Here is an 18,977-nt window from a genome sequence, read left to right on the forward strand (position 1 = left end):
GATGTCACTTCCTGGATAAACTGGCAATGTCACTTCCTGGATAACATGGTCATGTCACTTCCTGGATAAACTGGTGATGCCCACACAGCTCTGGGATTCGGGTCGTGACATCATCATGTTATCCAGCAAGTGACATCGCCAGTTTATCCAGGAAGTGACATCACCAGTTTATCCAGGAAGTGACATCACCATGTTATCCAGAAAGTGACATCACCAGTTTATCCAGGAAGTGACATCACCATGTTATCCAGTACAGTAGAGTCTGGTGTGCCCTACACTGGGATGTTAGAGGACTGGTGTAAGGAGAAGCAGAGTACCAGGTCTGCCTCCCTCCCCGATGTTGTACTAGAAGATAGAGAGACAGTAGAGAACATTGGAGGGAGGATGTGGGCAGCTTATAATGACCTGGGGTACTCTTGGAACCAACATGGACCACAGCCTGTATAAATATGATACAGTTTCATGGTCTCAGGTGGCAGAGGGCAAAAAGAAGATAAATGAATGGACTGAGCCTATTTAAATGAAGGTCCTTCCAAAGACAATGAAATGGAGAGTCATAAATGCTGGACAATGCGGGACAAGCCTTGCATCTAAGTGAAAACACTGAAGGCAAACAGCAGGAGAGCTTTCCTGCTGTCGTGAAGCCATAAACCAGCCTCTGCCTCCTTATCAGTGTCGCCTGTGGATGGGCATAACACGCCCAAAAGAGTCATCCAAAGGACAAAGACCTTACTTTACCCAAAGGACGCCACCTAGAGGAACATGTTTATTGTCTTTAAACCATAAAGGAACTGTGATGATTGGCTGAGACAGTATTTGAAGGTGTTCCAGGGAGGGGCAATGTGTGGGCTATGTGTATGTGTGACTGGTATATAAGGTTGCACACCGATGAATAGTTAGGCACTTCCTATCTCCCACCATCCCTTCCTGCCACCCTCTCCCTTCCCTTATATTCCTATCCCTTAGTTAGTCTCCCCTTTGTAGATATTTATGTTTTCCTCTTTGTAATAAACCCCTTAAAGATCTAGTTGTCCTTAGTCAATTAATACGGCACCCCAAAACCCAAGCAGATTCTACAGGTACTGAACTAATGATGGAGCCTCGTTAAAGGACAAGTGTCATGAAAACATTTTTCCCAGTAATTGAAGCACATTACAAAGTTATATAACTGTGTAATATGCTTCAATCACCTATCTGCCTCCCTTCCCTGTCTCCCCCCCCCCCTCCACCAGGAAGTGTAAGAAACTCACACAGACCTAATGACTGTTGTCACCTTCACCAGACAGCTCCATCTTGTGAGGATGAGTCATCAGCAGGAGGGCTGCTCTAAGTCCTGTTACAGCAGCCCCCCCCCCTCCCCAGTCCAAGTGATGGCTTGCAGTTGTTCAGCCAATGGGAGCTGAGCAAGCTGAGTCACCTGAGAAGGCAGGGGAGGGGGGAGGCTAGTGTAACAGGAGAAGGAGCTGAGAGAAGAGCTTGGTGACAACAGTCATTAGGTCTGTGTGAGTTAGGACACTTCCTGGTGGGGGGTGGAGGGGGGAAAAGACAGGGAAGGGAGGCAGATAGGTGATTGAAGCATATTACACAGTTATATAACTTTGTAATGTGCTTCAATTACTGGGAAAAAGTTTTTCATGGCACTTGTCCTTTAAGGCTGCTTGTGAATTTTTTCCTTCAGGGACTGACAGCTTACCTACGGGAAGGGGTTAAGGCGGCCATATTGGGATGGAGAACCCATACTGGGATGGAAGCTCTTCTGGCAGCCACAAAAGGCACAGAAGCCGACGCTGCCCAGAAGGAAAGGGAAAAGAAGACATAAGGGGAGATTTATCAAACTGGTGTAAAGTTGAATTGGCTCAGTTGCCCCTAACAGCCAATCACATTTCACCTTTTATTTTCCAAAGAGTCTGTGAGGAATGAAACGAGGAATCTGATTGGTTGCTAGGGGCGACTGAGCCAGTTTCACTTTACACCATGTTTGATAAATCTCCCCCAAAGTCTGCCAAGGAAGCAGCAGTCAGTAACCCCAGTCAGACCAGACTACAGATTCTGGTCACACACAAAAACAATAACCCTTTGCAATCCTTCAGCTGTGCAGCTCCCATATACGTATACATAATATGGTGACATCTAGTGGTGAACTTTGGTACTACTTTCATCACAATAAGAATACAATAAGTACAGACTTGTATATAACTGCAACACCCCTAGTGGGACACCACATAACCTCTATGCAAAGTGGAAAATACACCAGGAATCCTTCTCTCCTCTACATTATCATGGACAGAAGCCAAATTGTAAGCAAGAGAAACATTTTCCTGCCCCCCTTTATATCACATTGTCTATGACAACCGCAGAGGCCTAGGCAGGGGGACATCACACAGCACCCACCGCTAACTATCATTGTGTGTATGTGATGTGGTCAGACACGTCCTACACATATAGGGGTGTGGGGCTTATGGAAACCATAAAGGAATTGTATTTGAGGCCTGTGAATGAGGTGAGCCCTCTATATAGTCCTGGAGGTAAAACCTGGGTACGTCTCAGAAATCGCTGAACCACCATAATAAAGAAAAGGGCCCAGACATTTACGTTTGAATTGAGTTTTTTTAAATGATTGAGCAGCTCATTTTCCACGGCGGACACTGTGTCTCATCATCATCATCATCATCATCATCGCTCATGGTTTCACATGCAGGTTGCCGTTCCACACCACCAAAGATGGCGGATTCTCCAGTGTTTGGGCATCACTACACACCAAGGGTCGAGATTTATCAAACATGGTGTAAAGTGAAACAGGCTCAGTTGCCCCTAGCAACCAATCAGATTCCACCTCTCATTACTCACAGAGTCTTTGGAAAAGGAAAGGTGAAATCTGATTGGTTGCTAGGGGTAACTGAGCCAGCGGCTCACTAAACGTCCGCCGCATCACATTACCCCCTGGACTCTGTTTCGGCATTGCTGACACCTGGGGGGTGCTGCCGACCCAGAGTCCAGGGTGGGAAGGGACGCTACCTGTATGGCGTCCTGGGCTGGGCCTCCCTCCGCATTGCTGCGTGGATGTGATCTCCCAGCAGGCGCAGAGCGATGACATCATCGCGCCTGCTGGAGGATCCATCCCCGTGGCGCACAGGAGGGAGAAGAGGACCCATCCCCCGGCCGGATTAGGTGAGTATTATTATATTTATTTGGGGTTTTTTTTGTGTTGACGGAGAGCAGGGAGCATTTCTATGGGGGCAGGGGACATTACTATTGGGGCAGAGCAGGGGGCATTTCTATGGGCACAGAGCAGGGGGCATTACTATGGGGGCAGAGCAGGGGGCATTACTATGGGCACAGAGCAGGGGACATTACTATGGGGGCAGAGCAGGGGACATTACTATGGGGGCAGAGCAGGGGACATTACTATGGGGGCAGAGTAGGGGACATTACTATGGGCACAGAGCAGGGGACATTACTATGGGACAGAGCAGGGGACATTACTATGGGGGCAGAGCAGGGGACATTACTATTGGGGCAGAGCAGGAGACATTACTGTAGGGGCAGAGCAGGGGACATTACTATGGCGGCAGAGCAGGGGACATTACTATGGGACAGAGCAGGGGACATTACTATGGGGGCAGAGCAGGGGACATTACTATGGGAGCAGAGCAGGGGACATTACTATGGGCACAGAGCAGGGGACATTACTATGGGGGGCAGAGCAGGGGCATTACTATGGGGGGCAGAGCAGAGGACATTACTGCAGTGTCCCAGAACAGAGTATTTGTCCGTAACTGTATGTCTGCACCTTTATTATAATTATTTCTGTTGTGGAAAAGTGGTCCCACTGCAAACTGGTTATATTATGTCACCCCCCTCAGTATTCAGGTCTAATATTTCATTTATGCACATTTATTTATTAGTGTTTAATGGTGTGATGATGCAATGGCTTGGTGTCACGTGACTTTTCCCCGGCTGCCATAGTAACCCCAATAACCATCGAGCTTTGGCTGGGGATGCTATATCACTTCCTGTCCACCTCAGTCTTCCCTCTACCTTCAAGAGGGAAGGGTGTGTTTTGCTGCTGCTCCTGTGATGCAAGGCCGCAACTCCGTGGTATCCGTTCCAGTGCTGACCAGAAGTGCTCCGGTCCAGTCGGGACCTGTTTCCTTATTCTCAAGATTCTCCAGGATTCTCATCTCTAACAAAGATCTGGGTGTCGTTCTTCAGTCACTACTCTTCTCCTCATCATCAATCTACTCAACAGCAAGTATTCAGTTCAGTGGGGGACAGAGCAGGGAACATTACTATGGGGGCAGAGCAGGGGACATTACTATGGGGGCAGGGGACATTACTAAGGGGGCAGAGCAGGGCACATTACTATAGGGGCAGAGCAGGGGGCATTACTATGGGGGCATGGCAGAGGGCATTACTATGGGGACAGAGGGCATTATTACTATATAGAGGGCACAGCATGGGGACATTATTACTATATGGGGGAGACAGCATGGGGACATTATTACTATATGGGGGAGACAGCATGGGGACATTATTACTATATGGGGGGCACAGCATGGGGACTTTATTACTATATGGGGGCACAGCATGGGGACATTATTACTATATGGGGGCACAGCATGGAGACATTATTACTATATGGGGGGCACAGCATGGGGACATTATTACTATATGGGGGGCACAGCATGGGGACATTATTACTATATGGGGGGCACAGCACGGGGACATTATTACTATATGGAAGGCACAGCATGGGATCCTACATACGGCACCCACATACGTCCTTACTTTACTGCACATGACACCAAACAGTGGAGTTACTACTGTATGAAAGCCTATGGGTGGGAAAAGGGAAGGAAGTTGCTGGAAATGTGCAGAGCCTAAGGGTACTATTACACGGAACGATAATCCGCCGAATTGGCCCGATTTGGCCGATTATCGCTCCGTGTAATAAATGCAACGATCAGCCGATGACAACGATCATCGGCTGATCGTTGATATAGGTTAGACCCTATTTTCGTCGGGCGCCGACCGCGCACCGCTGCGTGTAATAGCGGTGCTAGGCCGGCGACTAACGATATACATTACCCATCCACGTTCCAGGGCTGCTCCTGCCGTCCGCTTCTCCCGGGGTCCCGCACACGCTCTAGCTTCACAGAGGCCTGTCAGCTGGTAGGCCGCTCAGCCAATCACAGGCCGCGGCGGCGGGTAATGTATGCCAGTTTAGCAAGGGCTGCAAGGACATCGGTAACGATGTCCTTGCAGCTCTTGTCAAACGATTATCGGGCCGTGTAATAGGCCCAGTAAACGAGCAACCATCTAGCAGATTGCTGCTCGTTTACAGGTATTATCGGCCCGTGTAATACCACCCTTAGATGTTTGTCTGACAGGTTCTGAAGAGAAAAATTGTAGCTTGAAGAAATCATCATGGTGGTCTGGGCCAGATGGAGAGGAAATGGAGAGTGATCGCCTCAGATCAAAGAAGACGTCACCTGTGAGTTACTGAATTACGTTTTTTTATTTCGGTATTTTGTCAAACTTTATTTGGTAGTTGTGCCCCGAGGTGTGCTAGGTGTGCCCCGAGGTGTGCTATACAAAGGGGCCCGCTGAGGCTCTCTCGACCAAGGGCCCACAAAAACTTAGAGCCGGCCCTGATCTTAGCTATGGACGGGGATTCACAGCTTCAGACACTGGTTCTGAGGGGACACTAGATCCTTTCTGTTCCCTCAGCCTATGGGACATGGAGCACTGGGGAGAGGGGCCGGGCTGAGGAGGGACTGGTGGGGGGGAGGCTGGAGAAGGAGAAGAGCCCGGAGACATCTTGGAGAGAGCAGCATGGTCTAAAGAGACAGTGGCATACCCTCTGCAACAAGTACATCCTACATACAGGCAGACAGGAGAAAGAGACCCCCATCCTGCAGTGAGAAGAGACAGAGAGACCAGCAGCTGTATCATCTGCACAGAGCAGCAGGGCCCTGGTGTCCGGAGGATTCTGCCGGTGACCCCACAGCCAGCACCGACTCCTGGAGTCATCCCCCCTGCTGGAGTCATAGACAGTAAGTGCCCCACCACATCCACCAAGTAACTGACAGACTAATGGGGTGGGGGTTTGGTTTATACTACAGTATATTACTATTACTACTGTATAATGTACTATTACTACTGTATATTACTATTACTACTGTATATTACTGTTACTACTGTATATTACTATTACTACTGTATAATGTACTATTACTACTGTATATATTACTACTGTATATTACTATTACTGCTGTATAATGTACTATTACTACTGTATATTACTATTACTACTGTATATTACTATTACTACTGTATATTACTATTACTGCTGTTTCACCACTACGGTTCCCCTTATGCTGAGTTGCCATCTGTTCACCTCCTGTTTATTACCTTACCCAGACAATATGTCCCTGTCGTCTCCATTTCCCCTAATAAATCTGTCCTCCTCTTCCTCCTCCTCTGGAGTGAGTGTGTAGGTAAGCGGGGCAGGGGTTTCCCCAAATCAATCCCTGGCAATAACATTAACCATTACTGCGTACCCCAAGAGCTGCGACCAAGATTTGGGGTGAGGTGAGAGCTACATTACCACACACCCAGCCCACAGAGGTCACCCCAAAGGGGGTTACAGTAAGAGGGGGGGTCAGAGACCCTTGGCTAGTGAGAAGACTGTGTGGATGAGGGGGGAGAAGTGACTGGAAGTGTTATCTGATATCCACTCTACCACCTGTCCCTGCTGCTCAGGCCATGACAGCTGCGTCTTCCCCCCACCCCTACACCAACCACCACCCACCACTTAAAGAAGATGTCCCATCAGGTACATCCTCTTGAATTTGATAGAACAGTGCCAGGGATAGAACAGTGCCGTCATTAGGAAGCCGGTGCCGCAGTCCGTTTTTCGAACCGCGGCCCGGTTCCCGTGTATGGCACCATTGTATCCCTGGGTCAAATTCAAGAGGATGTACCTGATGGTACATCCTCTTCAACTGTCCGATAAAGCCAGGGATGCTGAATAAGCGTAGTGCTGGTCACCAACATACATTGTATCCCCACTGGCTTGACCGAGCCCCCCCCCCCCCTAAATACTGACCACCACACCACCAGCCCCCCAATGGACCCACCACCTCATCACATAAGCTATAACACACCCCACCCCATGGGCCCACCACCACCACCAGATTTCCTATATCTGACTGCAGAAGTTGGATGCCTCCCTAGGGAATCCGGGAAAACATGGAGGCGGCCTATGGCCTATGGCTGTCTCCATGTTTTCCAGGACTTCCTAGGGCGGCATCCAACTTCTGCAGCCATCGGGGAGGGAATTGCTGAGCCTTCCAGTTCGGTGAATGTTGTTGAACCCCAACAGCTCGGCATCTCCGCTCAACACGACTGGTGACCTTCTCATCCCGCGGTGAGTGGGCCGGTGCGCTCCCAAATGCCGGGATTTCCCTTCCCTGTCCGGCCGTGGCCACTAGTAATGGGGATCACCGCTCATGGTCCTGCTCTGTGCTATCTGGGACTGCAGAGCTTACACAGCAATTCCCAACAGGAAGATAGGGGGCAGCAGAGAGACACAAAGACTGTAATCTACATATACTCAGCACTGTACTTCCCCTATCAGCCCTGTAACCAGAGAACGGACGCTTCCCATCACATCTGCCAGGAACAACTGCGACTAGAGAGCCGGGTAAGTACACGGCTCCTGTACAGCTCTGCTACATACACATCACACACACAGCTCTGCTACATACACATCACACACACAGCTCTGCTACATGTACATTACACACATATATACAGCTCTGCTACATGCACATCACACACATCACATCACACACAGACAGCTCTGCTACATACACATCACACACACACACAGCTCTGCTACATACACATCACACACACAGCTCTGCTACATACACATCACACACAGACAGCTCTGCTACATACACATCACACACACAGCTCTGCTACATACACATCACACACAGACAGCTCTGTTACATACACATCACACAAAGCTCTGCTATATACACATCACACACAGACAGCTCTGTTACATACACATCACACACAGCTCTGCTACATACACATCACACACAGACAGCTCTGCTACATACACATCACACACACAGCTCTGCTACATACACATCACACACACAGACAGCTCTGCTACATACACATCACACACAGACAGCTCTGCTACATACACATCACACACAGCTCTGCTACATACACATCACACACACAGCTCTGCTACATACACATTACACACAGACAGCTCTGCTACATACACATCACACATAGCTCTGCTACATACACATCACACACAGACAGCTCTGCTACATACACATCACACACAGACAGCTCTGCTACATACACATCACACACAAACATCTCTGCTACATACACATCACACACAGCTCTGCTACATACACATCACACACAGACAGCTCTGCTACATACACATCACACACACACAGCTCTGCTACATACACATCACACACAGCTCTGCTACATACACATCACACACAGCTCTGCTACATACACATCACACACAGCTCTGCTACATACACATCACACACAGACAGCTCTGCTGTGGGGAAGCAAGAGGATTAACCCCTTCAGGTCTGGATGGGTTTAAAGGGAACCTGCCACAACCCGGGGTTAAGGCCGCCCGACCCCCCGCTAGAGACCCTTATACTTACCCCTTCTCGCCAAGTCCCTCTCCTGGGCCCGGGACGGAGATATCCATGTCTGAAGCCCGACACGCTCGCTGCAGAGATGAGTCCGATGCCCATAGAGAATGACGGCTCCAGGAGCGGGACTTGGCGAGATGGTGTAAGTATAAGAGTCTCTAGCGGGGGATCGGGCGGCCTTCACCCCGACACGGGGGGGACAGGTTCCTTTTAAGCAAAGTTTTTTTATTCTATTTCTGCTGACGCGTCACAAGAGACAGAACTTTATTCCTTCTTTCTGATGTGTATATTTACAAATCTTCAGACTTCCAGGACTTATCAGCTGCTGTATGTCTTGCAAGAAGTGTTGTATACTCTGCAGTCTGACACAGTGCTCTCTGCTGCCACCTCTGTCCATGTCAGGAACTGTCCAGAGCAGGAGAGGTTTTCTATGGGGATTTGTTGCTGCTCTGGACAGTTCCTGACATGGACAGAGGTGGCAGCAGAGAGCACTGTGTCAGACTGGAAAGAATACACCACTTCCTGCAGGACATACAGCAGCTGATGAGTACTGATTTGAAAGAAAGTCTGTTGCCTCAGTATCCCTTTAAGCAATTTATCTGTATGTGTAAAGAACCCTTAGGCTTGGTTCACACTACATTTTTGCAATCTGTTTTTTCCATCCGTTTTTTTTTCCTTGCCTTTGTGTCCATCCGTTTTGATCTGTTTTTCCATTGACTTCTATTATTTAAAAAAACGGATCAAAACGGATCCGTTTTTTTTTTAAGGACACAAAAATTAAGTCGACTACGTTTTTGTGTACGTCAAAAAAATTGATCCGTTTTGATCCTTTTTTTTTTTTTTATAATGTAAGTCAATGGAAAAACAGGGCAAAACGGATGCACACAAAGGCATCCGGGTTTTTTTTGCAGAAAATGGATGAAAAGAAATGGATTGCAAAAACATAGTGTGAACTCAGCCTCACATCATCTCATCTTTCCCTTCAGCTTCCTACAATATAGGATCCACTGCTTCATGTCCGACCGAGCAGGGATGGAGAGAGACAGGAAGAAGATGTCCGAGAGGATAATAACCCGCACCCTACACATACTCTTCCTGCTTACTGGGGAGGTGAGGGATTCTGGGAGTGATGTCATCATGACATCATTCTTATCTATGGAATAACAGATGGATAGGACTGGAGAGGTGAGGGATTCTGGGAGTGATGTCATCATGACATCATTCTTATCTATGGAATAACAGATGGATGGGACTGGAGAGGTGAGGGATTCTGGGAGTGATGTCATCATGACATCATTCTTATCTATGGAATAACAGATGGATAGGACTGGGGAGGTGAGGGATTCTGGGAGTGATGTCATCATGACATCATTCTTATCTATGGAATAACAGATGGATAGGACTGGAGAGGTGAGGGATTCTGGGAGTGAGTCATCATGACATCATTCTTATCTATGGAATAACAGATGGATAGGACTGGAGAGGTGAGGGATTCTGGGAGTGATGTCATCATGACATCATTCTTATCTATGGAATAACAGATGGATAGGACTGGAGAGGTGAGGGATTCTGGGAATGGATGGAGTAATAGTAATGTGTCTCTCCATACACAGGATTACACAGTAGTGAAGAAGTCCTCTAGTGGGCGCTGTGGGGCCCCTGGGTGTGAAGGATGGGGAAGAACCCTGAGCCCAATCCCGGGGCCCCTGATACATGAGGAAATGGAGGAAGAGAAGATCCTAGAAGTCACCAACAAGATGGTGGAGCTGCTGAGTGGAGAGGTGAGACTGTGGCTGCTGGGAATGCTGGGACATTATACAGTAACACCACTGGAGGGGTGGGGGGGATGACTGTGTGACCATTGTGTGTGTCAGGTTCCTATAAGGTGTCAGGACGTGGCGGTCTATTTCTCCATGGAGGAGTGGGAGTATGTAGAAGGACACAAGGATCAGTACAAGGATGTGATGCCGGAGGACCCTGTGCAGTCGCTCTCAGGTTGGTCGGAGCAGTTGCTTCTTCTGATGTATTGCTCTGTTCTAGTTGCTGAGGTTTCGGTCTTGTTGCGATGCCCTGGCCCCTGGGGGCCACTTCCGCGGTGCTGTTGTTATGAGCGGGCAATGACCGGGGCAGCCGCAGGGGTTATACTTGTCACGGTATAGGCCTGAGGGCAGCACAGCTGTAGGGCCGGTCTGTGGAATCTGCGGGTGATGATGGGCATGCGATTCTTCGCTGCACTTAGTCAGGGCACCAGTTAGTGGACACCAATGCCAGGGTTCAGTAACAGCGGTTTTATTATAGATGAGGTAACTAGTAGCAACAGTTCTGTCCGGATGCAACCGGGTATATAGCAGGCTTTGACAAATAAGGCAGGAGTGGTGCTGCATAGGCTGTGAGAATACGTGCCGGATGATGGGAGTAGGAGTATGAGAGAAATAGCGTTGCTGGGTGGATTAGCTTGAGAATAATACTTGCTGTGAATCCTTGTAGCGATGAGGAGAGATAACGGAATGACACCCAGATGAGAAAGAAGAATCCGGTCACTTGAGCAGGCAGATACAGCCGAAGACTTGTATACAGCAGCAGACTCAGTCACTCTTCTGAGGGAGAGGACAGAACAACACAACCTCCTTGCTTGAAAGCAGGGGCTGAACTGACTTGTCAGCAGGAAGTGGGAGGTCACATGGTTGCTCCTGGCCAGAGCTAGTCGGCCATTGGAGGAACCATGGTTACAGGTCACGTGATCAACAGCCTTGCATACCACTGTACAATGCAATAATACACAGGAATACATGAGAATACACATGAGAATGCACATTGCTAGAGAATACTAGGGGAAAACCAGCAGCAGTTGCAGTGCAAACACTTACCAGAACAGGCATTGACACAGCAATAGAAATGGCCATAATAGGAGTAGTAGTCTGCATGTTCTGGGACACTGCATTGTTATAGTCAGACGTCTCTTTCAGTCTCTGTTGTCTTGTTCTGTCTTTGCTGTTTGTACTATATCTGAGCCATCAGACAGGACTACAACTCCCAGCAGGATTACTTTATCATCGGCTAATGACTGATGGTGAGTTGCTATTTGCTCCTGACATTCGGTGGGCGCTTGTATTACTTTTCTGTGAGACCGATGATTGTTTCCACTGTTCTGCCCTAAAATAAGTCCTGGGGGTATCAGAGTAGTATTTGCCATTGTTAGGACCCAGGAAAGACAACTGGTAAAGGTGAAGCCTGATTCTGCAATCTAGTGATCTGTCATTGTCATCAAACACATAACATCCATCTTATTCCTCTAATAACAGATGGAAATGGCCGGAGGGGAGAAAGATTCAATGAGCGGAAGATCCTACAACTCGCCAACAAGATGATGGAGCTGCTGACTGGAGAGGTGAGGGATTCTGGGAGTGATGTCATCATGACATCATTCTTATCTATGGAATAACAGATGGATAGGACTGGAGAGGTGAGGGATTCTGGGAATGATGTCATCATGACATCATTCTTATCTATGGAATAACAGATGGATAGGACTGGGGAGGTGAGGGATTCTGGGAGTGATGTCATCATGACATCATTCTTATCTATGGAATAACAGATGGATAGGACTGGAGAGGTGAGGGATTCTGGGAGTGATGTCATCATGACATCATTCTTATCTATGGAATAACAGATGGATAGGACTGGAGAGGTGAGGGATTCTGGGAGTGATGTCATCATGACATCATTCTTATCTATGGAATAACAGAAGGATAGGACTGGGGAGGTGAGGGATTCTGGGAGTGATGTCATCATGACCTCATTCTTATCTATGGAATAACAGATGGATAGGACTGGAGAGGTGAGGGATTCTGGGAGTGATGTCATCATGACATCATTCTTATCTATGGAATAACAGATGGATAGGACTGGGGAGGTGAGGGATTCTGGGAGTGATGTCATCATGACATCATTCTTATCTATGGAATAACAGATGGATAGGACTGGAGAGGTGAGGGATTCTGGGAGTGATGTCATCATGACATCATTCTTATCTATGGAATAACAGATGGATAGGACTGGAGAGGTGAGGGATTCTGGGAGTGATGTCATCATGACATCATTATCTATGGAATAACAGATGGATAGGACTGGAGAGGTGAGGGATTCTGGGAGTGATGTCATCATGACATCATTCTTATCTATGGAATAACAGATGGATAGGACTGGAGAGGTGAGGGATTCTGGGAGTGATGTCATCATGACATCATTCTTATCTATGGAATAACAGATGGATAGGACTGGGGAGGTGAGGGATTCTGGGAGTGATGTCATCATGACATCATTCTTATCTATGGAATAACAGTTGGATAGGACTGGGGAGGTGAGGGATTCTGGGAGTGATGTCATCATGACATCATTCTTATCTATGGAATAACAGATGGATAGGACTGGGGAGGTGAGGGATTCTGGGAGTGATGCTCATAGTTGCCAACATTTAAAAAACATTTTCAGGGACACTTCCGCCGGCTCCATAGACACCATTCTATGGGCCGACATGTCACTTCTTTCGGCAGATAGCGAAATACGCCGCCCCATAGAATGGTGTCTATGGAGCCGACGGAATTTTGCAGAGTTTATCCGCGAGAATTCCGTAGTGTGAACCCACCCTCACAGTCAGAACAATACAAGAGGATGAGGGGTGTAGTAGTAATACAGGTACAGATGAGGGGTGTAGTAGTAGTACAGAAATAGATGACCGGTGTAGTAGTAGTACAGGTACAGATGAGGGGTGTAGTAGTAGTACAGGAATAGATGAGCAATGTAGTAGTAGTACAGGTACAGATGAAGAGTGTAGTAATAGTACAGGTATAGATGAGGGGTGTAGTAGTAGTACAAGAACAGATGAGGGGTGTAATAGTAGTACAAGAACAGATGAGGGGTGTAGTAGTACAAGAACAGATGAGGGGTGTAGTAGTAGTACAAGAACAGATGAGGGGTGTAGTAGTAGTACAAGAACAGATGAGGGGTGTAATAGTACAAGAACAGATGAGGGGTGTAGTAGTACAAGAACAGATGAGGGGTGTAGTAGTACAAGAACAGATGAGGGGTGTAGTAGTAGTACAAGAACAGATGAGGGGTGTAGTAGTACAAGAACAGACGAGGGGTGTAGTAGTAGTACAAGAACAGATGAGGGGTGTAATAGTACAAGAACAGATGAGGGGTGTAGTAGTACAAGAACAGATGAGGGGTGTAGTAGTACAAGAACAGATGAGGGGTGTAGTAGTAGTACAAGAACAGATGAGGGGTGTAGTAGTACAAGAACAGACGAGGGGTGTAGTAGTACAAGAACAGATGAGGGGTGTAGTAGTACAAGAACAGACGAGGGGTGTAGTAGTACAAGAACAGATGAGGGGTGTAGTAGTAGTACAAGAACAGATGAGGGGTGTAGTAGTACAAGAACAGACGAGGGGTGTAGTAGTAGTACAAGAACAGATGAGGGGTGTAGTAGTACAAGAACAGATGAGGGGTGTAGTAGTACAAGAACAGACGAGGGGTGTAGTAGTACAAGAACAGATGAGGGGTGTAGTAGTACAAGAACAGATGAGGGGTGTAGTAGTACAAGAACAGATGAGGGGCAGGGGTATAGCTAAGATTCATGGGCCCCAATAGCAAACAACTGCATGTGGCCCCTATGAAACCTTGGTAGCTGGGGCAGACTGGGGGTGATTGCAGCAGACTGGGGGTAACTGGAGCAGACTTGTGGAGTCCCACCATGGGTGTTCCTTGTATGGCACCTGTCGCAAAAGCCTTGTAATAATAATAATGCTTATATTTTGTATAGCGCACAAAGATTCCGCAGCACTTTACATAGTTTAGCGAATTATTTCTCCCTGTCCCCAATAAGGCTCACACTGTAAATTCACCCACCGTGCTGCGCCAGGGTGGTGGTGAAGATACTTATGAGTTCCGCCACCAGATGTCAGCATGTTATGTATAAGCTTGTATAACTATACGGTAGGGCTGGGCGATTAATCAAATTAATTTGATTAATTCACCTACATTTTGAGAATCGATTTCAATTCCTTTGAAAATTGTAAATTCGATTTTCAAAGAAAAGGGAAAAAATGCCCTCCGACCTGCAGGGGGAGCTGCTCCACCTGCAGGTTAGAGTAGGACCGCACAAAGCCGCCCGCCCCTGGCCTACCTACATACTCAATCGCACCCAGAGGTCAGCCACCCGCTCCAGGAGCTCCGCCCCCAGCCCGCACCTGAAGCTCCGCCCCCAGATCGCACCCGGAGGTCAGCCCCCAGAGACACACCTCCCGCCCACACCCGGAGATCCGCCCCCAGAGCTCCGCCTCCTGTCCGCCACCCGCCCCCGGAGGTCCGCCGCCCAGCATGACCCCACTGATGCAGGCTGCCAGATATACAGGAGGACTACAGGTCCCAGCATGACCCCCTGAGGCAGGCTGCCAGATATACAGGAGGACTACAGGTCCCAGCATGACCCCCTGAGGCAGGCTGCGAGATATACAGGTGGACTACAGGTCCCAGCATGACCCCCTGAGGCAGGCTGCCAGATATACAGGAGGACCACAGGTCCCAGCATGACCCCCTGATGCAGGCTGCCAGATATACAGGAGGACCACAGGTCCCAGCATGACCCCCTGAGGCAGGCTGCCAGATATACAGGAGGGGGACTACAGGTCTCAGCATGACCCCACTGATGCAGGCTGCCAGATATACAGGAGGGGGACTACAGGTCCCAGCATGACCCCCTGATGCAGGCTGCCAGATATACAGGAGGACTACAGGTCCCAGCATGACCCCCTAATACAGGCTGCCTGATATACAGGAGGACTACAGGTCCCAGCATGACCCCCTGATGCAGGATGCCAGATATACAGGAGGACTACAGGTCCCAGCATGACCCCCTAATGCAGGCTGCCTGATATACAGGAGGACTACAGGTCCCAGCATGACCCCCTGATGCAGGCTGCCAGATATACAGGAGGACTACAGGTCCCAGCATGACCCCCTGATGCAGGCTGCCAGATATACAGGAGGACGACAGGTCCCAGCATGACCCCCTGATGCAGGCTGCCAGATAAACAGGAGGACCACAGGTCCCAGCATGACCCCCTGATGCAGGCTGTCAGATATACAGGAGGACTACAGGTCCCAGCATGACCCCCTGATGCAGGCTGCCAGATATACAGGAGGACTACAGGTCCCAGCATGACCCCCTGATGCAGGCTGCCAGATATACAGGAGGACTACAGGTCCCAGCATGACCCCCTGATGCAGGCTGCCAGATTCCCATGCAGTGAGCGTCACTGCAGCCCGCACCTGAAGGTCCGCCCCCAATACTACTCCTAATACTGCTCTACTACTACTTCCAATACTGCTCTACTGCTTGCACTTCTAAAAGTACAAATAGAGAATAGAGATGTGATACTATGTGTTATACCCCAAAAGGACAAGTCAGAGATCACCCCAGCCCACGCTGTGAACCTCTCTAAACAGTGCAGGGCAGCGTCCTAGGACAGAGGAACTGACCCGGATAGAGCAAAGCTACCTTAAAGGGAATGTACCATCAGGCCCGGGCTGAAGCACTGGAGGCAGGCAGACCCACCCCCAGTGGGAGGAAACCGCCACCCCTCTATAATGCGGCTCTATTGATTCTAATGGAGCCACTTTATAGAGGGCGGGGGTTTCCTTCCACTGGGGGTGGGTCTGCCTGCCTCCAGTGCTTCAGCCCGGGCCTGATGGTACATTCCCTTTAACAAAAGTCTACGTTCTCTATCGCGCAGCGCAGGTAAAACCAGGACACCCTCAGACACTTAGCTTCACCCAGGCAACCTAGTATGGGGCTTGTGTCACCTTGATAAGACGGGTCCCCCGACACTGCAGGGCAGAAGGTGGTTAGTGAAACACGGGCACAAGTATACTTCTCTTAATTATTGTTCTCTCAAGGTTCAGCAGAGCACACTACTACCCTGGGTTGGGGCTCTCACGAAAAACCCCTCTTCTCTGCTCAACACTAAGCTAAACAAACACCGCTATTCTACCTCAGCACTTAAAGTATCTCCCAGCACAGATCCAGTGGACACCAGTCTGTACCAAAGACGTTGTCTATTACCAGTGTATACTGTATTGCCACTGTGACAAGAGCCCAAGGGACCCATCACAACCCGGCAGGTCACTGACCACCGGGGACTAGTACAGCCAGCCACAACTAAAAGCAGGTATACCATCACACCTGTGTGCTGAACCAGCACTGGCGTCACATCTCCATCACCGGCTGAGCTATACTACCAACCACCATAGAGGTGGCGTCACCGCTACCACCTCAGTGCGTGACCGGTAGTACCACACCACAGACTGGGGGTAGGTGGGGCAGACTGGACGGTGACTGGGGCAGACTGGACGGTGACTGGGGCAGACTGGGGGGTGACTGGAGAAGACTGGGGGGGGTCACTGGGGGTGACTGGAGCAGACTAAGGGTGACTGGAGCAGACTGGGGGGGAGGTGACTGGAGAAGACTGGGAGTGACTGGGGCAGACTGGGGGTGACTGGAGCAGACTGGGGGGTGACTGGAGCAGACTGGGGGGGTGACTGGAGCAGACTGGGGGGTGACTGGAGCAGACTGGGGGGTGACTAGAGAAGACTGGGGGGTGACTAGAGAAGACTGGGGGGTGACTAGAGAAGACTGGGGGGTGACTGGGGCAGACTGGGGGGTGACTGGGGCAGACTGGGGGGTGACTGGAGAAGACTGGGGGGGGTCACTGGGGGTGACTGGGGGGGGGTCACTGGGGGTGACTGGAGCAGACTGGGGGGTGACTGGAGCAGACTGGGGGGTGACTGGAGCAGACTGGGGGGTGACTGGAGAAGACTGGGGGGTGACTAGAGAAGACTGGGGGGTGACTAGAGAAGACTGGGGGGTGACTGGGGCAGACTGGGGGGTGACTGGAGCAGACTGGGGGGTGACTGGAGCAGACTGGGGGGTGACTGGAGCAGACTGGGGGGTGACTGGAGCAGATTGGGGGGTGACTGGAGAAGACTGGGAGTGACTGGGGCAGACTGGGGGTGACTGGAGCAGACTGGGGGGTGACTGGAGCAGACTGGGGGTGACTGGAGCAGACTGGGGGGTGACTGGAGAAGACTGGGGGGTGACTGGAGCAGACTGGGGGGTGACTGGAGCCGACTGGGGGGTGACTGGAGCAGACTGGGGGGTGACTGGAGAAGACTGGGGGGGGGTCACTGGGGGTGACTGGGGGGGTCACTGGGGGTGACTGGAGCAGACTGGGGGGTGACTGGAGCAGACTGGGGGGTGACTGGAGCAGACTGGGGGGTGACTGGGGCAGACTGGGGGGTGACTGGAGCCGACTGGGGGGTGACTGGAGCCGACTGGGGGGTGACTGGAGAAGACTGGGGGGGGTCACTGGGGGTGACTGGAGCAGACTGGGGGGTGACTGGAGCAGACTGGGGGGTGACTGGAGCAGACTGGGGGGTGACTGGAATAGACTGGGGCGGTGACTGGAACAGACTGGGGGGTGACTGGAACAGACTGGGGGGTGACTGGAGCAGACTGGGGGGGAGGTGACTGGAGAAGACTGGGAGTGACTGGAGCAGACTGGGAGTGACTGGAGGGTGACTGGAGCAGACTGGGAGTGACTGGAGAAGACTGGGAGTGACTGGAGCAGACTGGGGGGTGACTGGAGGGTGACTGGAGCAGACTGGGGGTGACTGGAGAAGACTGGGAGTGACTGGAGCAGACTGGGAGTGACTGGAGCAGACTGGGGGTGACTCAGGCAGACTGGGGGGTGACTGGGGCAGACTGGGGGTGACTGGGGCAGACTGGGGGGTGACTGGGGCAGACTGGGTGGTGACTGGGGCAGACTGGATGGTGACTGGGGCAGACTGGGGGGTGACTGGGGCAGACTGGGGGGTGACTGGGGCAGACTGGGTGGTGACTGGGGCAGACTGGATGGTGACTGGGGCAGACTGGATGGTGACTGGGGCAGACTGGAGGGGAGGTGACTGGAGCAGACTGGGTGGTGACTGGAGCAGACTGGGTGGTGACTGGGGCAGACTGGGTGGTGACTTGAGCTTGATCTCCTTCAGCATCATCCCCCTCATGTGGGCTCCTCACCATTACCTGCTCCCTGCAGCACACGGACATCTTCATTTCCTTCAGGCTCTTCCAGGACCTGTAGCTGAGAGGAGAGAGCGACATCTAGTGGCTGCAGGCGGAATATACAGACTCCAGCCAATATT

General features: G+C 50.4%; 3 protein-coding genes across 3 annotated transcripts in view; 2 read left to right on the forward strand and 1 right to left on the reverse strand.

Moving 5' to 3' along the window:
* Positions 1-18,977, reverse strand: part of LOC138786760 (zinc finger protein 84-like) — a 790,489-nt gene that overhangs the window by 209,267 nt on the left and 562,245 nt on the right. The window lies entirely within an intron of this gene.
* The window catches only part of LOC138786801 (oocyte zinc finger protein XlCOF22-like), a 348,549-nt gene that overhangs the window by 141,318 nt on the left and 188,254 nt on the right, over positions 1-18,977 (forward strand). The gene's annotated exons all lie outside the window — the stretch shown is intronic.
* LOC138787617 (zinc finger protein 850-like) overlaps positions 1-18,977 on the forward strand; it is a 105,453-nt gene that overhangs the window by 81,744 nt on the left and 4,732 nt on the right. Inside the window, exons 3-4 of the mRNA XM_069964959.1 lie at positions 3,078-3,168; positions 12,020-12,121. Of these exons, the coding sequence (XP_069821060.1) occupies positions 3,078-3,168; positions 12,020-12,121 (193 nt within the window). The remainder of the gene's footprint in view (positions 1-3,077; positions 3,169-12,019; positions 12,122-18,977) is intronic.

Source organism: Dendropsophus ebraccatus, chromosome 3, assembly GCF_027789765.1.
Source record: "Dendropsophus ebraccatus isolate aDenEbr1 chromosome 3, aDenEbr1.pat, whole genome shotgun sequence".
NCBI classification, from domain to species: domain Eukaryota; kingdom Metazoa; phylum Chordata; class Amphibia; order Anura; family Hylidae; genus Dendropsophus; species Dendropsophus ebraccatus.